The sequence below is a fragment of the Bombus pascuorum genome, chromosome 13, assembly GCF_905332965.1.
Source record: "Bombus pascuorum chromosome 13, iyBomPasc1.1, whole genome shotgun sequence".
In the NCBI taxonomy this organism is placed as follows: domain Eukaryota; kingdom Metazoa; phylum Arthropoda; class Insecta; order Hymenoptera; family Apidae; genus Bombus; species Bombus pascuorum.
Window position 1 is genome coordinate 4,709,783 of NC_083500.1, and position 23,569 is coordinate 4,733,351.

At 35.7% G+C, this 23,569-nt stretch overlaps 1 protein-coding gene and 1 long non-coding RNA gene across 4 annotated transcripts in view; one reads left to right on the top strand and one right to left on the bottom strand.

Annotated features, from left to right (window-relative positions):
* Positions 1-23,569, top strand: part of LOC132913524 (uncharacterized) — a 234,395-nt gene that overhangs the window by 177,546 nt on the left and 33,280 nt on the right. The gene's annotated exons all lie outside the window — the stretch shown is intronic.
* Positions 14,939-23,569, bottom strand: part of LOC132913520 (inactive rhomboid protein 1) — a 287,110-nt gene continuing 278,479 nt past the window's right edge. For all 3 annotated transcript variants that reach the window (XM_060971927.1, XM_060971928.1, XM_060971926.1), the window contains exon 16: positions 14,939-23,342. In XM_060971927.1, coding sequence (XP_060827910.1) covers positions 22,911-23,342 — 432 coding nt within the window. In that variant the 3' untranslated portion in view covers positions 14,939-22,910. The remainder of the gene's footprint in view (positions 23,343-23,569) is intronic.

Genomic DNA, 23,569 nt, shown 5'->3' on the forward strand with positions numbered 1-23,569 from the left:
TAACCCTGCACCTTCGACGAAACCCTAAAAGATCTCGGGTTATTTTCCCAAACATGTAGATCATATCCGCGGCCAGAGAGTATTGGGACCATTGACGAAAATTTGTTCGAAGGAGAACAGCAGTGATAACAACGCAAATCCTAATATGTTTACGCACGTATGAGGAACCATCAGGTGCGTGGCCAGATAACGCTTAGGTGCATCCCCATGGAGGAACAATACGGATCCACGGGTTGCGGAAGCAGTGTGGAGAGGGTTGCGAAGGGTGTGGGGGAGGATAAGTGAGAAGGGGCGCACGCACACATAGCGTACAACCGGCCTTTGTGCCAACTGAGATCCTGTAGATGGAACATTGAGCCGACAATACGTCTGCTAAACCTTACGTAACGCGATCTCCTTGTCCCTATCTGTGTTTACGCATGTGCGCGTGGAGAACGGAAGTTAAGCTCTCGCACGGTGTTACGCGAGCTTTTCCTCCCCTCGCGTATCGCCAGCTATACGTGCGGATAAATTAATCGATGTACATTCGACGTGGAATGGCCGGATTATGGAATGGCTGCGATGGGAATTGTAGCGGTGAACGTGCCGGAGGAAGAGCGAAATTTGAAATGGATATTGGTTACGACTTTTTGAAGGCGCGTTTCCCGAATGATATGGGGATGATTTACTGTAGTGTAGATCGCAAACTCGAGTACTGGATGTTTAGTTAACGTTACATGTGGAATAATTGAATTATGAAACTGAATTACGACAAGGAGAATGTGTAGTTTAAAAGAAACATTGGTTACGATTTTTTAATATTCTTGCAGTTCGGTTTTGTAACGTAATTTGGGGATGATTTAATGTTATTGTTGTTACAATATTTATTGTTATTACATGCGTTTCTCTTGATTCGTTTATAATGAAATGTAATAATTTATTCATTATAAAAACTAGCTTGCATATCTACAACATGTGTTACAAAAATTTCTCATCTCCGTTCGATGTTATATTTTTTCATATTAAAATTAAATTGGCGGAGAAGACGAAACGAAATATTACGGTAATCGCGCCTGTGGTAAATTTTCGACCTCTTCTTTTGATAATTTTTTTTTTTTTCATACAACGATTGCAAGAAACACCGGCCGAAATTGAATTCGTAACAGCAACATACATTCGTGAAATAGCGTTCACAATGAGAATTGATAGAATTCATTAAAATGTAGGATTGGAACAGGCTTGCCCAGGAGCTAAGCACGAGAGCCCTTAAATTTTCAAACCAATTTACCGTGCTATCCTACAGCGAAACCAGCCCACCGTTTCCGACATTTCACGAGGATTTATTATACCAAACATAGTTTAACTTAGGCGATTTCAATAGTTCACCAGGATTTCAGCCGTCGGGACGTAGGCAGACAAACCTTTATGATCTTCTTCCACTTTTGCGGAACATATCATCTTTCTGAATCCTGGTAATCCCCGAATTTCAAGAGAACTTGTTCTATCAGAAGAGGGGAAAAACATGCCCTCGTATCCCTCACGTTAATCAAAATTCCTTTTATTAATCATATAACCATCGTAAAATTACGAACAACATATATATTCTCTGATGTAGTATGTCAAAATGCAATGTGTAAAATCTATCAGATACATTTTTGATCTCTTAGTCCTTGTAGTATTCTCGGATGTACAGTTTCTTTTTTATTTTATTTTGGTTATTTTACAATTTGTCCTTATGGACATTTGGTAAAGTGTTATATTTTATTGGTGAAGAAAAAAAAAAATAAAAATGAAAAATAAATATAGCATGTGGGCGGCTACCCCCAGCGGGGTGTCAGCTTCGTTTTTTTCTAAGTTATATCTTTTATGATGATGTACAGTAAGGGACAAAAATAGGCGGATACACAGCGAAAGTAGACGTCGATGCAGTGTAATCGAACTAGCACCAGTGTTATATATTGAAGTTTCATTTATTACCGTGGGTAGGAAAAATATTTGTACGTATCTTTATTTTCCAACGAAGCGATTTTTTAGCAGCTCCTACATTTCATTTTCACAGTATCAATTTTTTGTAATCATATAAAGGTACTATTAGGTGAGACAAAATTTAATATATTTGAACCTAATTTACTGGTATATAAATGCTAGGATAAATACTATTAAATGGTGGATAAATACTATTTGCTGCCACTATACATATAGATATATCTGTATGATACATAGATAATTTAATAAATAATTGAAATTTTATGAAAATTTATAAAATTTGATGCCTATTTCCATTACCTACCCACTTATTTTTGTCTCCGGCTGTACGTATAGAGCAATTGACGGGTCGATATGACTCGCTATTTGCAGCTATTCGTAACAAATATTCATAGAGTTTATTTGTAAACTTTGTTAGCGTCAGAAGTCGACATTTTTAATGGAAACGAAATAGACTTGAAACAGATAAATCATAAAAGCATTCTAAATTTTTTAAACAATTTTTGGTAATTATCGAACATCGAGAATATCGATGCTCTTCAAATGTATAAAAAATCAAGCAGAAGTTAAAATTTAACGTTTGGACGATCCAAGCTTGGTTATTATTACGACAAATAAAAGAAAGAAACTTCTGCCAGAGTCCGAAGTGACGGTCCTTTTTGTACGTTAACAACAGAAATGAAGTTTCGAAGAAAATTCATTTAACTGGGCAAACTACGTTCGAACGAAACCAAAGGGAAAAGGAAAGGACATTTTCAAGGAACGGTGGTTTTGCAAAGAGCACGAGACTAATGAAAAGGAAGACACAGTGTGCCAGATATTCCGCGAACTTTCCCCATTACCTCGCGGGGATATCCCTGTGCTTAAAGCAAAGTAGGTGGCAGATAAAGTGACAGCAATGTGCAGTACGTGCACGCTACGCTAAAGACACTTGAGTGCACGCATTCGAAGCACTAGACTTCCTATGTGCTGTTACTAAGGTTTCCCCGTCTGATATTTGTCTCTTCGAATTCTAACGTATTCACCCTAACGTATGATAATCCCATAAAGGGGATCTGACGTCTTAGAAATACGACTGTACGTCGTTAATTACCATGGTACTTCCGTGGTTCTATTAGTCACGGTTCCATTATTTTCTAATCTTTTTAGTTCCTGAATCCTATATTATACCTTTGTAGCTAAAATTTCTGTTTCAAACATTATTTATTTACATTCATTTGTGCAAGAAGTCTTCATACATACGTGTACATTATAATTATTTCTCTGTATATAAGGCAATGAGATTGTTATAGGTGTGAATATAATATGATATAATGTATTAATAACTTTGCAATAAAATTGTGTAGTATCGTCTCTGAATAACAATAGTCTTTTTATATTAATATTTTCTATGTTTGAAACGAATATGTGTGTATGAAAATTGCTACTCTTAATGCTCTGAAAGTGAGATTATAATATCAATGAATCGAATACTGTCGTAAAAAGACCATTGAAATATAATGTGTCAATAATATTCAATGTGGATACTGAAGAAAGTTGCTTGGTTGTCTAGTGCGTCCACAACCGAAATGTTGTATTCGTTGAAATGCACATTAGAGACACCTGAATCAGGCTATTACACGCGAAATGTCGCCATTGTCACTTCCGCGTTTTAACACTCGCGTTTATTCTCTTCGTAAGTCTCCGCGGTATTGTGTTTACATGGCGCAAAGAGCGTAATTCCCTCGTGTTCACTCCATTTTCGGTTGATATTGGAATTTTATGTGGTAAATAAATATTCGTTAAGAAGGCCTCTTGTTTGTTATGATAACACGCAAGTTTATCATACGTATTTGCATCGTAAATTCGTATGGGTCATTAAATTTGCAAATATTACCATCTATCGAGCATGAATCTGAGAGAATAAAATGTGATACAGAATTGAGAATTTTATTTAAGAATGTTAAATTTTTATTAGAATTGTAAATTTTATTAACTTCAAATTAATCGTTAGATAAAATTTCTTTGGAAATTATAACGTAGCGACTTCAAACTAAAGTTCTTCAATTTGTAATTAATTTGCATAATTAAAGTTTTTACATTTCTGGGAATTGATCTATTGATCCTTGTGTCGATCACAAATTAGTTTCCTCAGGAATAAAAATTTCTTAACGGTAAATTAACTTGTCAATTAAAATTTCTTCGCGAACCATTATTAATTCTAGATTAAACGACAAGCTAGAAAATTATTAAAAAGACACAAAATTCAAATGATACAAAAAAAAAAAAGAAGGGAAAGGCGAGGCATATGAGAATATCGAAGAGACATACCTGAATCGATAATCGTGAATCCGCCAACGAACGAAACAAAAGATTCGATCATCGTTGAACGACTCGTGGAATCCGGTTGTCCTTCTAATTCTACGATTCTTGCTCAATCACGTTCCAACGTGTCGATTTACCTTCTAAACGACTGCGACACATCAAGACGGTACCTCCAAATTCCCTTCACGATCTCCTGGCAAGACAAAGATGAACGAGCTAGATCAACGAGCAAACCCGAAAGGTACCACCCCTCCATCATGCATTATGTAAAATAACGTATTAATAACACACAGTTTCCGAGCGGATTTTAAAGCATATGCTAATCGAGCAAGACGTTCTTCTGGCGTCTCAATGTTTTATGCGTAATACATTATAAGGTATCGCAGAATATACAGTGATTTCTCGGAAACAGCGTGAATTCTCCCATCTTTGTCATTTGTGCAAATTTTGAAGAAATCTTGTAGATTTTTTTTTAATATAAATGCTGTATATGTGTATATCATTTTTTCATTTTTCTTTGTGGAAGATATTTAGATTTTATCAATCGACGATCTCCTGAAACATTTTCGTCACGAGGAATCTTCAGGTTTAGAGTCGAGTCTCGAGTATTCAAATCGCTGTCGCGATGTGTTTTATTGTCCCTGTAAAACGAGACACCCACAACTGAGAGATTGCGATGTTTCTAATGGAGACCGTAAAGCAGAGATATTTAATGGAGCAAGGGAAAAAATGGAAGGGGGTAGAGACAAAAATCTCGTATGGAGATTTTAGCGAGGGACGAGATATTAGACTTTCCGACGGGTATTTTTATTGTCCCGAATTTCCTGATGTTTCGAAAAGTACGCAGGGAGATCAAATTAATAAAATAATAATGAGTATTTATGTGAAAAAGTTCTTCGAATTTTAATATCATTACATTCCAAGTATTATTTCGGCTAACCTATTGTCCAAATTTCAGACATGACGAACACTAATAAAAAATCCAATCGTTGAAAAAATCACAATTTTTACTGCCTAAACTCGTAAAAAATTAGAACACGATAATGAGAAGAAGACGAAATGACAGCGATTATCACAATTTCCGAATCTAAAAAGATTTCTTCGAGGTTTAATCTCCTTTACGTTATAAGCTTTCATGGATCCTCAGTTTGCTTTATCTATCACTGATATGAGAAACTGTTTATTTAAATAATTCGGAAGACTGTTCGATGGAGAAATTTTAATCTTACACTTTTAATGTCCGTCTAATTGCGGCTGTTACCACAAGATGTGCATCAACGTGAAAAAGCTTTCGATCCGACTACCTCGACCGTCTCTTGTCTCGCGTTCCTCTTCTCTCAGTCGCATGGAAGCTTATGTTCTCCCTTCGAGGAGACAGTCATGTAAACGCATATATAAACATATGTATGTATACTTGCTACTTGGATTTTTCGACAACGACGGCGAGGTGTAAGATCGGCTCAACACATTCGCGTATCTTGTGTTTCTTTGTCTTTAAACTTCTGCTCGTTCCATTAGCACGGATATTTTCAATATTTGTGGGAAGACGTTTTTAATTTGGGAAGATTGACAGGGCGACTGGAAAACCGAGGTTTTTGATATGGACGGAGAATAGAAAAAAGAAAGAAAGTTGAGTTAACAATATTTTTCTGTAATTTAATTACAATTCAGCTGATTTTCTTCTCCACGTAAAATTGTCAGATTATAAAAATTATTTCCCTAAAAACTCCATAACAATATTATTAAGAACGGTTTATTGTGACAGTGGTGTGAGTCCACTTTCCTTTATTTTGAAATATTAAAGTGTTTGGTTCGTCCATGTTTCTCTGTGTTTAAGTAAATTATGCAAATAGATCTTTTATGAATTAAGTAAATCAATATCTTTCTTCAAGGTCATGAATGGATCTACACAACTTTCAAAATTAGTGAATCGTAGAATTAATTAAATTTTATTTATTCAAAAATTATTCTTTATGCTTTAATCCAGCTTTGTTTACGAATAAGAAGACGGAAAACAAAGTACTGTTATTTCATTTCAATATAATTTACGTATTTACCGTAATAGCATGCTCACAAGATTAATATTAGGTACATTCTACATATCTTGAAAGTGGAAGTGCATTGAAATGCTCATAATGTACGGAAAGTGGGTAAGACGATAACTGCATCATACTCTTACATTTTATCACACTGTACACATATATTTCAATTATTTTAATTTATTATCAACGTAATTGTTTCCCTAAATAATCAATTAGTAAAATTTAAATCCTCGTTAAAGTGTCAAGTAAATAAGTTAGGTTTCTCGATATAAAATGAAGTTTTTATTGTATTGGAGGTGTTATTGAGTTATTCGAAATAAGTGTCAATATAACACTTTCTTCAATCTTAGGTTTGCACTTGGATAACAACCCGACATAAACGTAAAACTACTATTAATTTAATGATACTTTAAACGTAGTAATTTACTAGTTTATTACTGAATTGCATTTAAATAACTTGTTTACATCCGCATATGCAATGTTATGTGGGATAGAATTACATTCGCTATCATTTGTTTTTCATTATTGGTGCTTCGACCATTTGGACAAGCTACAACAGATTACAGTAAATGGACTTACACCGTTTCCAAAATAAATTACCACGTAATTCCATTTAATAATGAAATTTCAATTGATTAATACAGACAAATATTTCAATATTTAAATTATGAATTGTTTACAAATAAATCAATCGCACGAAGGTATACGTAAATTAAGCGTTGTCTCAATTTTTACCAAAAATGTACTTTTATCGCTTTCAAAATAAACGGGTCCAATTCTTAAATTATCGTAGAACAATGTAGTCAAAATTCGTATAAAAATTCAAAGCAGCAAAAGACAAAATAAATTATAAACTATATTATCATAACGATATCACTGTTCGCAATAGTAGCCCTTCGAAAATCACAGACCTACCCCTTGGATAACCAGTAACCCTTGTTTCACCGAATGATTCTCCATCCGATTGGCCGAAAGGAAGACGATGAAACGCATTCTTATGTGTTTCTGTACGTTTCGAGGAACACGGGGGGAATCACGGGTGCGCCTTTTGTTCATGAGATCGAGAGGAAGGTTTCAATAACGTTAGCCTAGGGGCCCGTCTCCGTTCAGACTCGAATAAATTTTGTCGGCCAACTACTGTATCCATTACTTTCCTCTTATCGACGTGGGTTTCTTCGCGTCGTGAAAGAGCACGGCACGTGACCGTTCACATGGGCCTCTGACGTCGCCGAAAAGTAAATAAGCCGTAAAATATCGCGGAGCGGAGCTTGCATCGCCTAGAAACTACCCTTGGAACTGTACATCGGAGTGGAGGTATACAGCGCGTGGAAAGGGATGGCATCTGGCTGGATTTCCTTCGTGAGGGTCGAGCTTTCGCTTTCGACGAGGCGATTTTCACGGTATCTATCACGCAACCTGTCAAACCCACGTGGAATAAATGTAGATCGTAAGACTCGAGCGTCTTGATGCCTGCTGCGAGTGCTAACACTACGATGTTCTGTTCTCACAAGTCGTGCTAACGACGTGTGAGTATAATTTTTCAGAGGAGAAATTTGATTTTAAAGACGTTTTATAGCATCGTACAAAAATTTACGACCAGAAGAAATTTCTAACTTTATATTCGAGAAGCGATATATCCAACGGAATTTTAAATAACGCTGGGTATAAGAGCGTAATAAGCGGAAGAAAATAATGTAATACACGAACATTATACGGTTGTATAATATTGATATTTGGAATATAAAATGAAAAATCTACCTGCCCGGAAATTTTTGCCAAATTTTTGTATAGGTATATATCGTGTAGCGTTTAAGTGTCCTAAGCTTCCAATTCTTTGTTAAATTTTATATTTGAATTTCGATCCTTCGAACTTGATTTTGCAGACATTTCGATTAAATTTTTGGTTACATCGTGTGGTGGTTTAATGTCGTAAGCTTTTAATTCTTTCTTAAATTTTAAATTTATGTTTCGATTCTTCATTTAACCTTCTATGTCAGAACTTCTCGTTTAAAATTGGATTTTGACGTAGCCTCTGTAACGAATGATTAACGCAGGGAATTTGTAACGAATGATCATTGATGAATCTGTTAACGGTAGATGACAAATGTTGCTAATTTTTCCAAGTAATAAAAGCTTTGTGTTTGAATATGAATGACTAATTAGAAACGTGTTAAGCTATTAGCCAAAAATGAAATGTGCGATTTGTGATAAATAAATATCAAACAACGTTTGTATTCTAGGGTTCTGAAAATTATATGTTTTAAGCAACAAACTTCGTTTCTTATTAATCTAAGACATTCGCACGATATCGTAGATCGATATCTTAGGAAAAACAATTGTTTCAATGATAAAGTAAAGAGAGGCGATAAGATACACGCGATATAGTGCGGCGATAAGATAGAAACTATATTATTTGCGATCGATAACGGATATATTTCACGAACTGTAACCGCATATAATATATCGAGGTCCCCATTTGCATTTTGTATGCATCACACGTTTCGCTGGATGCCAATCTGAAAGTTAAAGTTGCGTATGAGTATGCTTTTTTGTATTGTTTGTTTAATCCTTATACAATAAACCTTTGATAATGGAATATTTGATATAACGCCGGGATTTCCCGATGGGGCCGTTATACGTGAAGTTTTTCTATAAATGGAAAATATTTGAAAGCATCAATCTTGTTTAATTGTGCAGGGAGATACTTTATATTCTTTCTATAAATAACCGAAAAAAAGGGATAAAGAGAAAAAGAGCAGATGAATTTATTAAAACGTATCCAACACTGGGAAAAACGAGATTTCCTTGAAAAATAATATTTCATTAAATTGCTGTATATCCCGGCGCCTCTGCTAACTGAAATCCAACTCGCCATATTATTTAGTTTATTAATAAATAGCTAATAACTCGAATACGTAAAACCGTTCCGTTATGTCGGAGTATTCTTTAATTAATACAGGTAACGTGCACGCGAGTTTCTCGTTTTGTAAATTTAATTACGCCGGCATTCGCGGCCATAAATTAAAATTCTTCCCCTGGCTGAAAATTCATTCCCTTGACTCTTCCCGATTAATACATTGCTATGTTGAAAAATATACATAAGACATTGCAGCCGCTCTTATCAGCATGCTTGTTTTAATTAAGAAATACAATTCCCCTAGCTCGCCGTGTATAATTCCTCCCTTCCTTCGATAAATAATATCACGTGGTGTGTCAGTGACTGCACACGTCGATGATGAAATCTCGGACGTTTAAAGACGTCTATTTATCAGGCTGTTGAGAGAAAAACGAGCACGAGGTAAGTGCAATGTGATTCCCCCGAGTAACAGAGTCTTTATTGCCGCGTAAAATATCAAGACCATGTTGTCTAGAACTGACAATTCGGCCGCGAAGTATTTAGCACGACCACGGGGATGTGAACTCAAGCTGTGTGTCTTATTGCTTGAGTTAGTTCACGGTACGTCTGGGGTCTTAAGTGCCCTCGTGTTTCTTGGTTACATCGCAGCATGTTGAATCACAGGTAGCACAGGATACAACGTCTCTTAACAAGCGTCCACACCTTTCTCTTCGCCCTTTGCAATTTGACCTATCTCTATGAAACATGTTCCTGCGAATTCGCCGGAGTAAATTATCAAATACAGCGGAAATGGGACAGCAACGCACGAAAGCTTCGCATTTTTGCTTTGTATTGTACTGCTAAAGAATTTTTTAACATTTCAAGTAGAATTTTCCCTTCTTTAACACTAACTCTGCCAACAACTAAAGAAAATGGAACTTGTAAGAAATAAGTGAAACTGAAAAACACGTGAGAAATGTATGGCAGATGAAAAGAAGATTTTATCCATATATTTTACAAAAGTTAATTGTATCATCGTAACCAGTTGTATAATTTTGATAAAAATTGCTAATCCATCTCGAAATATCGAATACTTTAAATTTCATAATCCAAAATATGTTTCGCGCTGAGTACATTGTTTTAAATACTGTGTAAAATTGCATACAGTAGATGAACTATATTTTTTGGTAACAAATTGGTACATAGTCTATGATGGAATTTTGCCAAAGCGATGGAGCTCCGTATATATATGCGTCTATGTAACTTAAAGGGTTAAACTTCTTCCTAAGTGCAGTTTATACCCTGAGATAAATTATACATCGCAATTTACCGAATTAGCTTGATCCCAAACTTTGGAACTTGTACTTGACTTCTATAATTACACACGTCGCTCACGTTGGAATTTCGCGAAATTGTGGAAGATAAACCTTGTCACGTGCAGATTCTTCCAAATGTTCTACTCAATGAACTGGTTTCATTGGTCTTCGTTACAAGCGAGATACATTGTGTTCTATAAAAAAAACAAAGTAAAAAAAATTTCATACAAAATACACACAATACACGTGATGCAAGGTTTCTTTTTTCAACAAAATCCATTCAACTTTCAGAAACGGATATCGACCTCATTTATCGTATTATCAGATTGTAAATCGGGAAAAATTTTTTTCTAGTGGTATAACTTTCGCAACGATGTTCCACATTAAGCATGCCCAGCAAACAATCACCGCCTCCGCAACTCGTACCGGGGAAAAAATAGAAATGTCAAGTGGAACGCTCGATCCTTACAAATCCACGTATCGTAACCAACGATAATAAAATACGACTCTGTACGAGCGTGTATAGTGTACACTTGTAACTAGCTGAACAAATTGTCATGCTCTCTTTCGAGTGCATAACGATGAAAACTCAAAGAGAAGAACTCGATAAGCTGATATCGAACTCTACCGGCATGTGGATATGTAACAGTTGTACTTGCGATTTTTAATCATTTCGACACGAGTACAGGTCATCGGCACTTTTAGTTTGAATGAAATGCGTTTGTAGAATTAACACAATAGTAGACGTGTAGATTGATGTTTGTGAAACTGACAAGTAATTATATATAGTAGATATAGTATAAAAGATACAATATTAATAACGATAGCAGTAATAATAATGATAGTAACTGGCTCCCTGTGAGTTCGGGGGCAAAATAGACCCAACGTATTCCCTGCGTGTCGTACAAAGCGACTAAAACGGAAAATCAGTAAAAGCAGGGGAAAAGATGATTCAGCCGAGAAAAGAACACTCGCCAAAATTCAACAGGGCAATATAAAAATAATAATGCATAATAGTTAATTGTAAGAAGTACTAATAACGTTTTGATTTTAAATTTCTGAAGAATTATAGAAATGCTTTCTACAGTTGATATAATCTCTGCAAGTTTAAAGGCTTAAAGCTTTTTAGAAAAATTTTCAAGATAAGTTACGTTTTTCTTGGTTATAGTTTTGCAATAAAACTCTTACAGATATTGATTGCCCTTTATCTAGGCTTTATTTTTACTTTTCGCTTTTTTTTTTTTTTTTTTTTTTTTTCTGGAACATAAAATTCGTGAAGGGATGAAGAGGATTATAAAATCGGTTTAGAATTGATATATTTGTTATTGGGAAATATAGATCTTTTCGAGAGTTTGTCAAAAATTCTGGGAAAAGTATATTTTTCAGTTGGAAAATTGTGAAAATATTTTTAAAGTATTAGTGTTTCTTGAATTTGTTTAATTTGATTTTTGTGTCCCCTTTCTCTTATATGTGCAATTTATGAGGAGAAACAGAAGAGGACCAGAAAAGTAGTAGGGTTCGTGAATTCATTATTAAAAGAAAATATTTTGTATGTTCTTTTCGTTTTTGTAATATATGGACAAATTTTTTAGAATATTGCTTTCCCTTAGCTCTATTAATGTTTTGTCCTTTTAATCCACTTCCTATGTATGTACATGTAGATACTTTGTGGCAAAATGAAGATTTCAACGAGTCGAACGACGAAAAAGGTTGTAAAAGTGCTTCAAAGTTAATGGAATTTTCGTTGGGCAAAGTGCCGGAGAGTTTTTCGAAGATTTTAAGGAAAAGTTACATAATTTTGCGGTGGACTTGAAAGACACGCTTAAGAGTTCTATTAAAAGATAACTAATAAATAATGTCGTTTTATATTTTATGAAGATTGCAGATAATAATATTGCTAGTGATCTTTATTTTTTAAATCACTACTTACGAACAGATTCGTATATTTATGCAAAGGATTTAAAAAATTATCAAACTTTCCATTCTCTTTTTCTCTCTTACTTTTGTCTGTATTATGAAATCTTTTAACGATAAGGCTATAAATTCAACAATAATTGGAACATATTTAAATGAACTTTGACGAAAATCTTCAATGTCAAATAAATCTAAGACGTGGCCAAACGAATATTTATTACCCAATAAATTAACACACAAATCACAATACATTGTCGAAAAATAAAATATTACACGTGCAGATGAATGTTACCTTTCGTAGTTTTGCCAGTTTTGCCATTCATATATTCATTAATGCTCCTTTGTTCGGTATTTAAATTAGTCTGCATTGTAGATGATTGTACGATTAAAGGAAAAAGAAGGAAAAGAAGAGGCAAATTATCACGCTTATTATTCGGCTTGTTCGTAAATTGACCGACAACAAAATGAGTCTGGAATAAAACAAAGTAAATTCTCATGCCGACTCTACGAGCTTTCGGAGTAAAAAAAGAAACAGCAAGTAACCATAAATTTTCGCGGTAGGTCAGTGAAATTATGACTATAGCTTGACGGACGAACAACGTTCCATAAATTAGCAAATGCTAGTGCCGTTACACGTATACTTTAATTTTATTCACAATCATTACACAGTTAATTGGTTCAAAAGTATTATCATCCTCAACTACATCTTCTTTAATATTTCTCGTCTGTTTGTACGCTTCTATCTTTATTTGTAAAACGTGATTTGTAATTGTATTATATTTTTTTAACTATTGAAAATAACATTTGATATTTGTTTTGTACGAAATATATTAACTTGAAGAATGTTTTGTTAGCTTCTGCGTTGCAGTTGTTTTCTTGGCGAGAAATTGGTTGAGCATTTTCGTTCGCTCATCTTTAATACATGACTCTCGTAATTAAAACCGTGTCAACAAGCATGCTCCATTTGCAAAAGAAGAATAAGGTGGTTGAATTATCCTACGCATGAAAAAGTATCTCTCGTCTATGCTCACGCTTGTTTTCTAATTTAGTAAAAGCACGAACAGTAAATAAATGTATTTGATAATAATCTTTGAATCAACTTGAAGGACAGAGCATAAATTCTTTCGACTTCAACATCGTGTTCATATATTTTAATGAAGAGTAAAAGGTTTCAATAAAAATATCCAGATACACGGCTGACGTCAAATGATATATTATGCGGAAGCATTTTAGTAGAATGAAGATCGTGTCTTTTATTTTCCAAAGCATAAAAAGACACTATATCTTAATTTTTCTTTTCTTATCTTCCTGTAATATAATATTCTGCATTGCTCCATTAATATTTTCAATATACTAGGTGCAATTGCATCTCGTTGTGATGTAGATGAAACGATATTGAGGAACAGCATAAACGAAGATTTATTATAACCAAGGGGAGAGAAATACGATGATGGATTAAATGAAACGATATTACGATTACGTACATTTGTATTTTACGCGAAAGTCTTGATATTAATGCATGTATAGTACGTAGTAAGTACTTTAATTATAAATGCAGCTAGAAAATATCTGTGTCGACTATGAAAATTTAGATCTGAACTTGAAAATGTAAATTATCATAAACGATTATAGATTTAAGTAACGTTTACCATGCTTATATCGTTTTAAATTTTATTTCCGAAATTTCCATTGTATTAACACATTCTGGATGCACATAAAATAGAAATAAAATTAAGGAACGAAATTAGCAATAGTGATACTTTCATGTATCTTTAAATACTTTTAGAACAATAAATGGTAATAAATCATTGATAAAATGTACTCAGCTTATGTCCATCTACTGTACCGATCGTTAATCTTGCTACAGTTTGTGTCTGACATTTTAAGATACCGATTTCGGAAAAAACAGTGTTTCATACGCCACCTGTTATTTGTTACGGTGAATATAGGAATTACATTCAACTCAATTATTGTGGAAGCGATAAAAACCTTATTATCTTACGGGATCTTACGGGACATCGCGTTACATGTTCTGCAATACCGACTATTCAACAATTTTATTACGCCCTCTACAATTTATAACGCCACGTCGTCCGTAATTAGCCCGTTTAAAAGTGCACCGTTTATTTAAATAAAATTTCAGTTTATACTCGATCAAATAGACTTCTGGTGATTGAATTCATTTGTTGGAACGCGAACTACTATTATATGAACGAGAAATTGTAAGTACTAAGGAGACTCTGTGTAAACTCTTACTATGCAAAGTTCGGATATACAAACCCACTTGTCCCGCCAATTCACTCCATCGCTCTTTTTCTTTCTTAACCTTATATTTCCTTACCTCCAATACTTCACAGTCCCGCTTTCACTTACTCTTCGGTCATATGAAAAATAAATTGCAGTATATACAATTATCGCAAGTCTTTTCAAACGTCAAGACGGTAAATGAAAAAGTATTAAAAGAAAAAGAAAAAAGAAAACAAACGCATGTATTCATAATAGCAAATGGGTATTTCAAACGTTAAGAACGTAAGAGGTAGACATAAAACGCATCCAGGAGATGAGTTTCACGTTTTTCTTTATTGTTATTAAATTAATGTGTTGTTCAAGGACTTATACACATATACATATGTGCACAGGCGTGTAAATGACGCGCGCATGTGCGCACGCGTGCACATATCGTATACGTCTATATACGCACGTATGTATGTATTGTATATAACAGCGACAATTACAATGCATCGTTTATGATCAGTAATAATAATCGTAATCGAAAACCTTACCGATTACTAGATGAAACCGAAAAAATACCTGGCGAAGTAATTCATAAGTAATTAATCGTTTAATTAGTACAGTCGTTATTACTCGTAACCCTTAGTCCATCGTGGTTTCATTATCTTCTTTTTTTTTTCTTTTGTTTCTTTTGTCTTTAACGCTTATATCACTCGTTATAGATACAGGGATACAGAAAAATAATACCGCGCGGCTGTGGTGGAATCTTCTTAAAGTATATTATGTATATATATATTTATATTTATGTATATATATAAAAGGGGATCGAGGACTGTCATTAGAATAAATTTGCTCTCGCACGGATTCGCTCTGTCTCCGGTATCGAGTTTTCAGTCACGATCCAGAATCTAGCGTGCAACGATCCAATCGCGAACAAACGATTTTCCATTCGGATAAAATATCTAATATTCTCTTGCTTCGTGAAAAGCGTCCTCCCTTTTTGCTGTAAAATATCTTCATATTCGTCTCGAGAATGGTTGAACACTTGAAACATTATCTTCCGTTTGAAAAATTAATTAAATCTAATTTTCATTGTAGGATATCGGTTTTCTTCGGATTTGTTCTGAAATATTCATAGAGTTTTATAATTTTGTAATTTCATCGATCGACAAATCAGGGAGGACTTCAATTATTCCATTACATATTTCTACCATTGCCACTTTGACGAAAGATACAACAACATATCGAAGCTTTCGAATCGAAATGTATCTATCGTTTGGAAATATATATTTCTAATATTGAGGCAACGAGCTAGCTATTGTAAGAATTTCATTTGAATATCTGAAGTATCGTAAAAACCTTTTAACAAACCTTTGCATCCTCCTGACTCTCTTTGCAATATTTTTAACGATACACAGACTTTTTATGCCGAGAATAAGAAAGTTAAAAAAGCTGAAAATTCCTAGACAGCAATATAAATTCAAAAGATAACAAATCTATAATAATCGAACTTTAAAAGACGATGGAATTTACAATGTACAATTTACAATGATACTGCTTATAATTATATATCAAAATTCTAAACGACACACGCGCGCACACAGTACACACCACGCACATACATACAATGAAGTTTGCAATTTATCGAAACTCAAATCTTTTGCCTTGTTAACCGAACGAACATCAAGTTTGCACGAAATTATTTGTTCTTTCGAAGGAGTAAGAAACACGAAATATCCGCGACAGGATCGATGCACAGGAAATTCCAGACCGTAATGTCGCGATGCTTTCTACATCGCTTTTTAAACAACGTTAGGATAAATTGTAGCTTTACTTAACGATCCTACCAGCCGAGCTCGTCTACGTGATTAGCGAGATCGGGATATCAATTTTACACGAGCTGCACTATTTAGGTCCTTGGTCCATTTTCGACGCATACGTTTTATTTACAAGACATTATTACTCTTTTTTTTTCTCTTTTATTTCTCTTTGGTGCGTGCCTTACCACGTTACTCTCTTTCTCTCTCTCTCTTTCTCCCCGTTTTTTTTTCATTTATTTTACTTTATTTGGTTTGTATGCATAAATTAATTCTCTTCATGGCGGATCGAGAGCGAATCGTCGAGAGGACCTCCGTGTATATAAATCGTTTTCACACGTCGACAAGTAGATCGGGAAACTCGCGTACCTTTTTGTCCATCTTTCTTTTTATTAATGTTATTATTATTTATATTTTTTTTTGTTTTTCATCGAGGGACATATTAGTCGAAGTAGCTCAAACGAATACAATCTCTACGTCGGATGGTTCTTCGTCGAATTAAACGTTGTCAAGCACTTTTTGAGACGATGCCACGCCTACGGAGACAGATAGGTTCGGGCTACGAGAGTCTTCATTTTTATTAATCGAATCGCTTTGGCAAAGAACTTGTATTTAGTGAAATTTTGAAAAGAAGCTGAACATCTCGTAGTCTGAGAAAGTACCGTTTCATCGTTTGAGGATAGAAGAATTGTCAGAGACAGTGTAACTATTACTTTTTAAATCATCAAAATTCTAGCGAAATGCAGGTATCGTATTTTTCCTTACTGTTATATACAGCTTCATTTTTCAATTAAAAGTCAATTAATAAATTGCACGATGATCAAAAAGATTATTTCATTATTTTTATGCCACCGTTCTTTGCTTCATCCATCGCTCTCGTAACATTTTATTTCTCTCCGTAAGATAGGGAAACGTAACACAGTCGACTCCAATCGTCCCCACAGGCGAAAGACGATATTCCACCTCGCCGTGATCGATATGGAAATATCGAAGGTATTTCTCAGATTTCTTTCACTCGATTTTCTTTTCCCCCGTCTCAATTTCACTGCTTCATGTATTTCTTTCCCTCCCTCGCTCTCATTCACCCACTCACACATTCTCTCTTTTGTATGACATGCTATTACCTGTATATGACACATTTACAATAATAACAATATGTTACTCGTCGACAATCGCCACCTCGGTCCACCTCGGTCCTTAATTCGTACTTTTTTTTTCTTCATTATGTATACGTGTTATATTCATATACTCATATTTATATATTTATATATTTATATAATCCGAAAAAGTTCAGTGTGTGTGTATGTATCGGTAGTGTTTATGTGTATGTATCTTCCGTGTATGTATTTCTGAGTGTTCAAAGGTCCTGGACCCCCTCCATCATTTCATTCATGGTCGTCCCCATCTTTCTACCACTTTCGTCTTTTTCTCGCCTTTTGCTCGATCGTTTATCACAAAGTTTCTCGAATGCGTCGTCAAACATCCGAATTATCACGCTTTTTGCATCCTTGCTGTTTATAATTCTCTCACGAAATCGTCAATCAAATTCTCTTCCTCGCGTCGAGTAACAATTACGATTCGTTGCGATCCGATTAATGGCTGTTTCGTTCGTGACAATGGCCTCGCGCGATGCAGATCGACTTTAACTTGTTTCGCGTTGCACATGGGAAAATAAAACGATACACTGATGAAATTATCGCTGTATTCCATCCGGATTTAATTTGTTAAATTATAACGACGAACGTGCTGAGCTTCAAGCGGTCTCTCTTCCTTTAGTGGAAGTTTAAATAAAGTTGAAATGCATCGTTCTTTACTTTGATTATTTCCGTAATTACGTATGATTTATACGACGTTTATAATTATTACAGCTTTTTACTTGAGCTTAGAATCTAGAAACTGATGAGTTAAAAATTTGAGTCCTCAGCTTTAGAAAATTGTATCATCTTCCTTGGAGGAATGGAATATTGGAAACGTGCATTGAAATCTTCGCTGTGATTTCCTATTGATTAAAAAATTTGATATTGTGCTTCTTCCAAAGAGAGAAGACATGTCATGCGATATAAATGTCACCGCACGAAAACCAAGGAATACAGTAATATTTTCCACCATAGAACGACGTATCATTTTTCTTTCCTCTCACACAACACAACGTCAATGTATCGTTTCGACTCGGTGTAATTTGTTAATGCGTGTTTAGTGTACGAATCGGGGAGGTTAAAATTCCGAGCCAGGACTCGCTGTTGCGTAATTCGAATCGTTTAATTGCCTGCGTCCATTGGAAATGAGATATTTCAATCTAATTCGTTTTAATGATTCGTCCCGTTTTAATGATTTTATTTTACATTTGCTGGCGTATGTATGTTCGTTACGCGAATGAAATGAATCTACACGAAAGCCTGGACACGATTTTCCAACCTTCCCTCGGTACGATGAGAAAAATCAATTTAGTGCACGGTTCGGTTAGCAAAAGTTTCATTTTGCGTTTGTCTATGGGAAATTAACGGCGGAGTAGAAAATGATTAGAGCTTTTTTGCACGTGGTATCATGCGTGTACGTGTTATTGATGCGTATGCGGACAACTGTCTCGTTGGATGCGATTCACGCGTGATCGATGCAAATTACAAATATCGTGTGCGTGGTCGAATAAATTGTCTCTATCCCCATCGTTACTCGCGTTACTCGTAGAAATTTGTATTATTTTTTATTATATTTGCAAGCAGTTAAAAATCTCCCTCTCGTAAAAATTTGGCAAGAAATAATTTATACTTGTACATTACGGTTTAAGCGGATTCTATTCAAATTTTGTTGCATTCTTTCGATTTCATGTACCTCGATATTTTTCGTATTTCACAGATTCTTCGTAAAAATTTCTTTAAAAAGGATTCCCTTTACCAAGGGTATTCCTTTAAAGCGGAATTCATCCTAAAAAGGCGATCGCTTGAAAAGAGAAATTCTCTTAAAAAAGGTACTCCTCTGAGAACAAAGAATTTTCTGCACAAAGGTATTCTCTTTGAAAGTGAATTAAAAAAGAATTCCTGGTAAAAAGAAATTTCTACAAGCTGAAAAAGTTCCTCCAACTAATTACCTCACGTGTGGCCGCTCGCTACGGCCACTCAAACTCAGATATTCCGAAAAGAATCTCTAATAGAACTGAACGTATTACACGCGTTAGGGACAAGTTCGCTTGATCGTCTTTCGGATGTTTCTTGCCGCACGGAATCGAGCTTGAGAAGCTCGTTTCAAGATAACGATAATTTTTACGAAAGAGAAAAACCAGTGTTCTTACCACCGCCGCGAGAACAAGCGGGCTGGCCTTTCATTAATTCTCGCTTAATCGTTTTATAATGTTGATTCCTTCACATAGAAACAGGTGAATTCGTGCCGACCGGTCGTTAATGTGGCTTTGTGTGGCGGAAACTTGTGCGTAGCCTGGTCGGGCAAACGGTAAAAAACAGTCGACAAGGAAGCATGAAGGTATACGCGAAATTTTCAATTGAAAATACACAAGTCGAGATTTGGTCGAGATATCACGACGAATAAACTTCCCTTTCCTCTTCATCGAGCATGGTTTTCGATTATCGTAATTGTCGCATTTGCCATAATTCACAGAGGAGGTTGCACTCTGACTTTATTATATTCAAAGAAATTGAGTAAATTAAAGTAAAAATGAATCATCGATACTGCGGCTTTTATTGTACTTTCAAACATTCTTCTTGCTTAAGGGTTCCTTTACGTTTATACCTTTTATCCGAGTATATCCAAGCCAGAAGGTAAAGTGTCTTTAAACTAACGTTGATTCCCCTTCATCTCTCCCTAAGCGTTGCCGATAAAAAATAAAAGAAAACGTTTATTTTCGCTATAAATTTTGAGACTCTTCAAGCGCTAGCGATACATTATACGCAGGGAAATGTATAAAAATCGTTTGTCGGTTATATGAAGAATAATTAAATCGTTACATGCTGTTTAATATACCATCGTACAGTCGCGTTCGTTTCTTCTTTTTTTTTTTTATTTTTTTTTTTTTCGTTTTTCTCATTCTTTTTCCTTTAAAAAAGTGCGTTTTATATCTCAGGATAATGTTCGCGTTACTCCAATTAACATTACACTTATTCACGAGCGATTACGAATATATTTACTCATTCCGACGATTACAACTATCGTGTACTTATCACTGCTTTTCTCGTGGCATGCTCAACATATACGAGGATAGAAAACCATGCCTTTGCGAAATTCGAAAAAAGGAATGCTAAGAATCCATAATCAACATGGTATAACTTGTTACGTTCTTAAAAATTGTACGAAGGAATTGTTGTTGAGAGAAGGAAACGATGCTTCTGATTCACTCCTCTGTTTTGTTATTCAAAATATTTAAACGATATTGTACTCTACTTTCTTTAATAAGTAGAAACAAATGCTTCAAAATTTCGCGACGATTATTCTTAATCCAAAACTAATTGACTGGTATTCACTGAGTGTATATAAAAAAATGAATCAATGAAACTTTTTGATATGTATTATGAAAAAAGCAATATCACATTTACCATTAAATGAAGTAATTTCTATCAATTTTATAAGATACAAACGATAATTTCAGATTAAGTTCTAAAGACGAAGGAATAATAGGAGATATAGCTGTGTTTCAAAACCTCGACATTTGAAATTGTCAAATTCAACTTCCTCTGAACACATGTGCAAATACGAAGCAGAAAGCACACTTTCCTTCTACGGCATGTTTCTATGATTCCCGTGAAAACCGATCGACGTAGCTGCGTCGACGAAACCTAATCGACTTCCTCGTCGAGCATGCTACGTTAGAATGAATGAGAGATCACGAATGGTTGAACGCGCGACACGACATTATAGAAGAAACGCGTTTCTTTTCCTCTTACTCCTCTTTTTATCTTCTCTACCTCGAATCACTTTCACATTTATTTTTGCGACGATCTCCACGTTGTGGCACATCACGTTCGCTATTGCTATTTTTTCCTCGTGTGTACATACTCAATCATCGTTTACACGCGACAAGACGCAGACAAGAACAGATTCATTCTTCCACTTCTCTCAGACAATCTTTCTTCGTTTCTTACATTTACATACCCGTTATAATAAAATACACATTCGCGAATGTCACAGTGCTGCTTTGTTTCATCTTTATTCTTTCTCTTTCTCCCGCTCTCTCTTTCTCCCTCTTTCTCTCTCTCTCTCTCTCTCTCTCTCTCTCTCTCTCTCTCTCTCTCTGCTTGTTTTACCTTAGCGCAATTTAATCGCTCTTCTGCATATCTCGTCCATCCTTCTCTCCTTCATTCCTCAACCCCTACCTTGTTTCTATCTCCAGCCGATTCTTCTCACATCTATAATTATGTACAAGGTGGAAATTGATAAAGTGTTCACTGATAATCGCTCCCTTGCTCACTTTCTCCCGCTCTCGCATGCCATTTATAAAAAATTGATTCGTTTTTACTCTTTTCTCCCACTCCTTTTTTTTTTTTTTTTTTTTTTTGAAGATGAAAATCTTCACCGGATATATACTTATCGTTAACACTTTCTTCTCGAACGTCGTTCCAATCGGTTTTCATTATTAATCGTACCACCTTCACCAGCCTGACCTTTCAGAGAGTTTCACTCATTCGATTCACGTTCGTAACCAGCGTAAGATCTCTTTCCAAGATGTTGCACCGCTTGACGTATTATGAAAAATATTCTTGAAGACAATCGTGTTCGCCCATCACAGATATAGTTCCAACATCAGAGGTACGGGCTGCTAAACACTTTCAACGTTCCCTTGTCCCCTTCATCTCTACCCCTCTTTTTCTTTCTTTAAAATTAAATTTATTAAGGTCGTTCTTACACTTGTATGTATATGTATATGTAACAAGAGTCTTCGTTCTATGTACACGTGTTCATTTCCTTTCTTTCTTTGTTAAACGTTCGAAGAGAGGGTGAGAAGACTTTCCCGCTCTCCAACGATCTCGTCGTCGTTTCATCGTAAAACACTCTTGCAAATCGTCCACAAATATTCTGCCTCGTTCTATCACGAACGTTTCACTTTCATCTTCGCTTTGGATCAATGCATCCACCCTCGAAGCACGATCGTCGAGAACGATGGTCGCGTTACGTTAAAGGCGCGTTGTTTTTTTTTTTTTCTCTCTTCTCTAATATTTACATCCCACCAAGGAGCGAACAGGGTCCGTTGGCTAAAAGAGACCTCGAGGATCCCAGGTGGAGTTATTTTACTTTAAGGCAGTGTCGTTCGTCTGGGATGAGTATCTCTGGATTCCTTGATACATTAACACACATCAAGTCATCCAAGGCTCGTGCTGATCTCGTGGTCTCGCGTACTTCTTCAATCTTAATGATCGTTTCTGCACCGGTTTGAACTCCACACCAGAGCCAGCGCGATCAAACGAGCGCAAGGCATCGTCGTTTGATTTCGGATTACGTGGAATGATGGTTCGAACTCGACTTCGAAACATGGCCCCGTGTGTCATACGGGTTCCTCCCGTTTGAAGTTGATGTTCTGCGAGGCGCAAAAGTCACGTGTGAACGGGATGCAATTGAACAGCTTACACACCTCGCACTCGTACACTGGCACGTTGTAGAACAGGGCTAGAAGAAGGGTGAACAGGACGACGATGAGGATCAGGCAGATCCAAATTAGCCAAATTTTGCGGCGACGGTCGTAGTGGCCGAACGAGATGAAAGGCATCAGCGCGTACGCCGCCAGGAAACCGAAGATGAAACCGAACAGATGAGCGTAGTTGTCCACCCATGGAAGCATGCCGAGGATTAGCAGGCCTAAGAGGACGAAGATCAGCTTCGACAGGACTCGGCGAGGATGCTTTAACATCGGCCAACAGTGCAGCACCTCGACGATCAACGTGGCGAGGAGGGCGAAGTGCGCCCCTGCTGGCCCCACCTGTAAACGATGAGAGTTGAATGATTTTAAATCGCGTTTGGGGCGAAATGCTTGATTTACTTCAATGCTAATTTCTATTTTAATTTAGTTCCCTGGGCGATCGTTGATTTTTTGAAATATTCGCGTTGGTTATGGGATGATTTGTATCTTTATTTACATGCTAATTTTTGGATTTCTTTCCTAATTAATTTGCCAGGCTATCGTTGATATTTCGAAGTATTCGCATT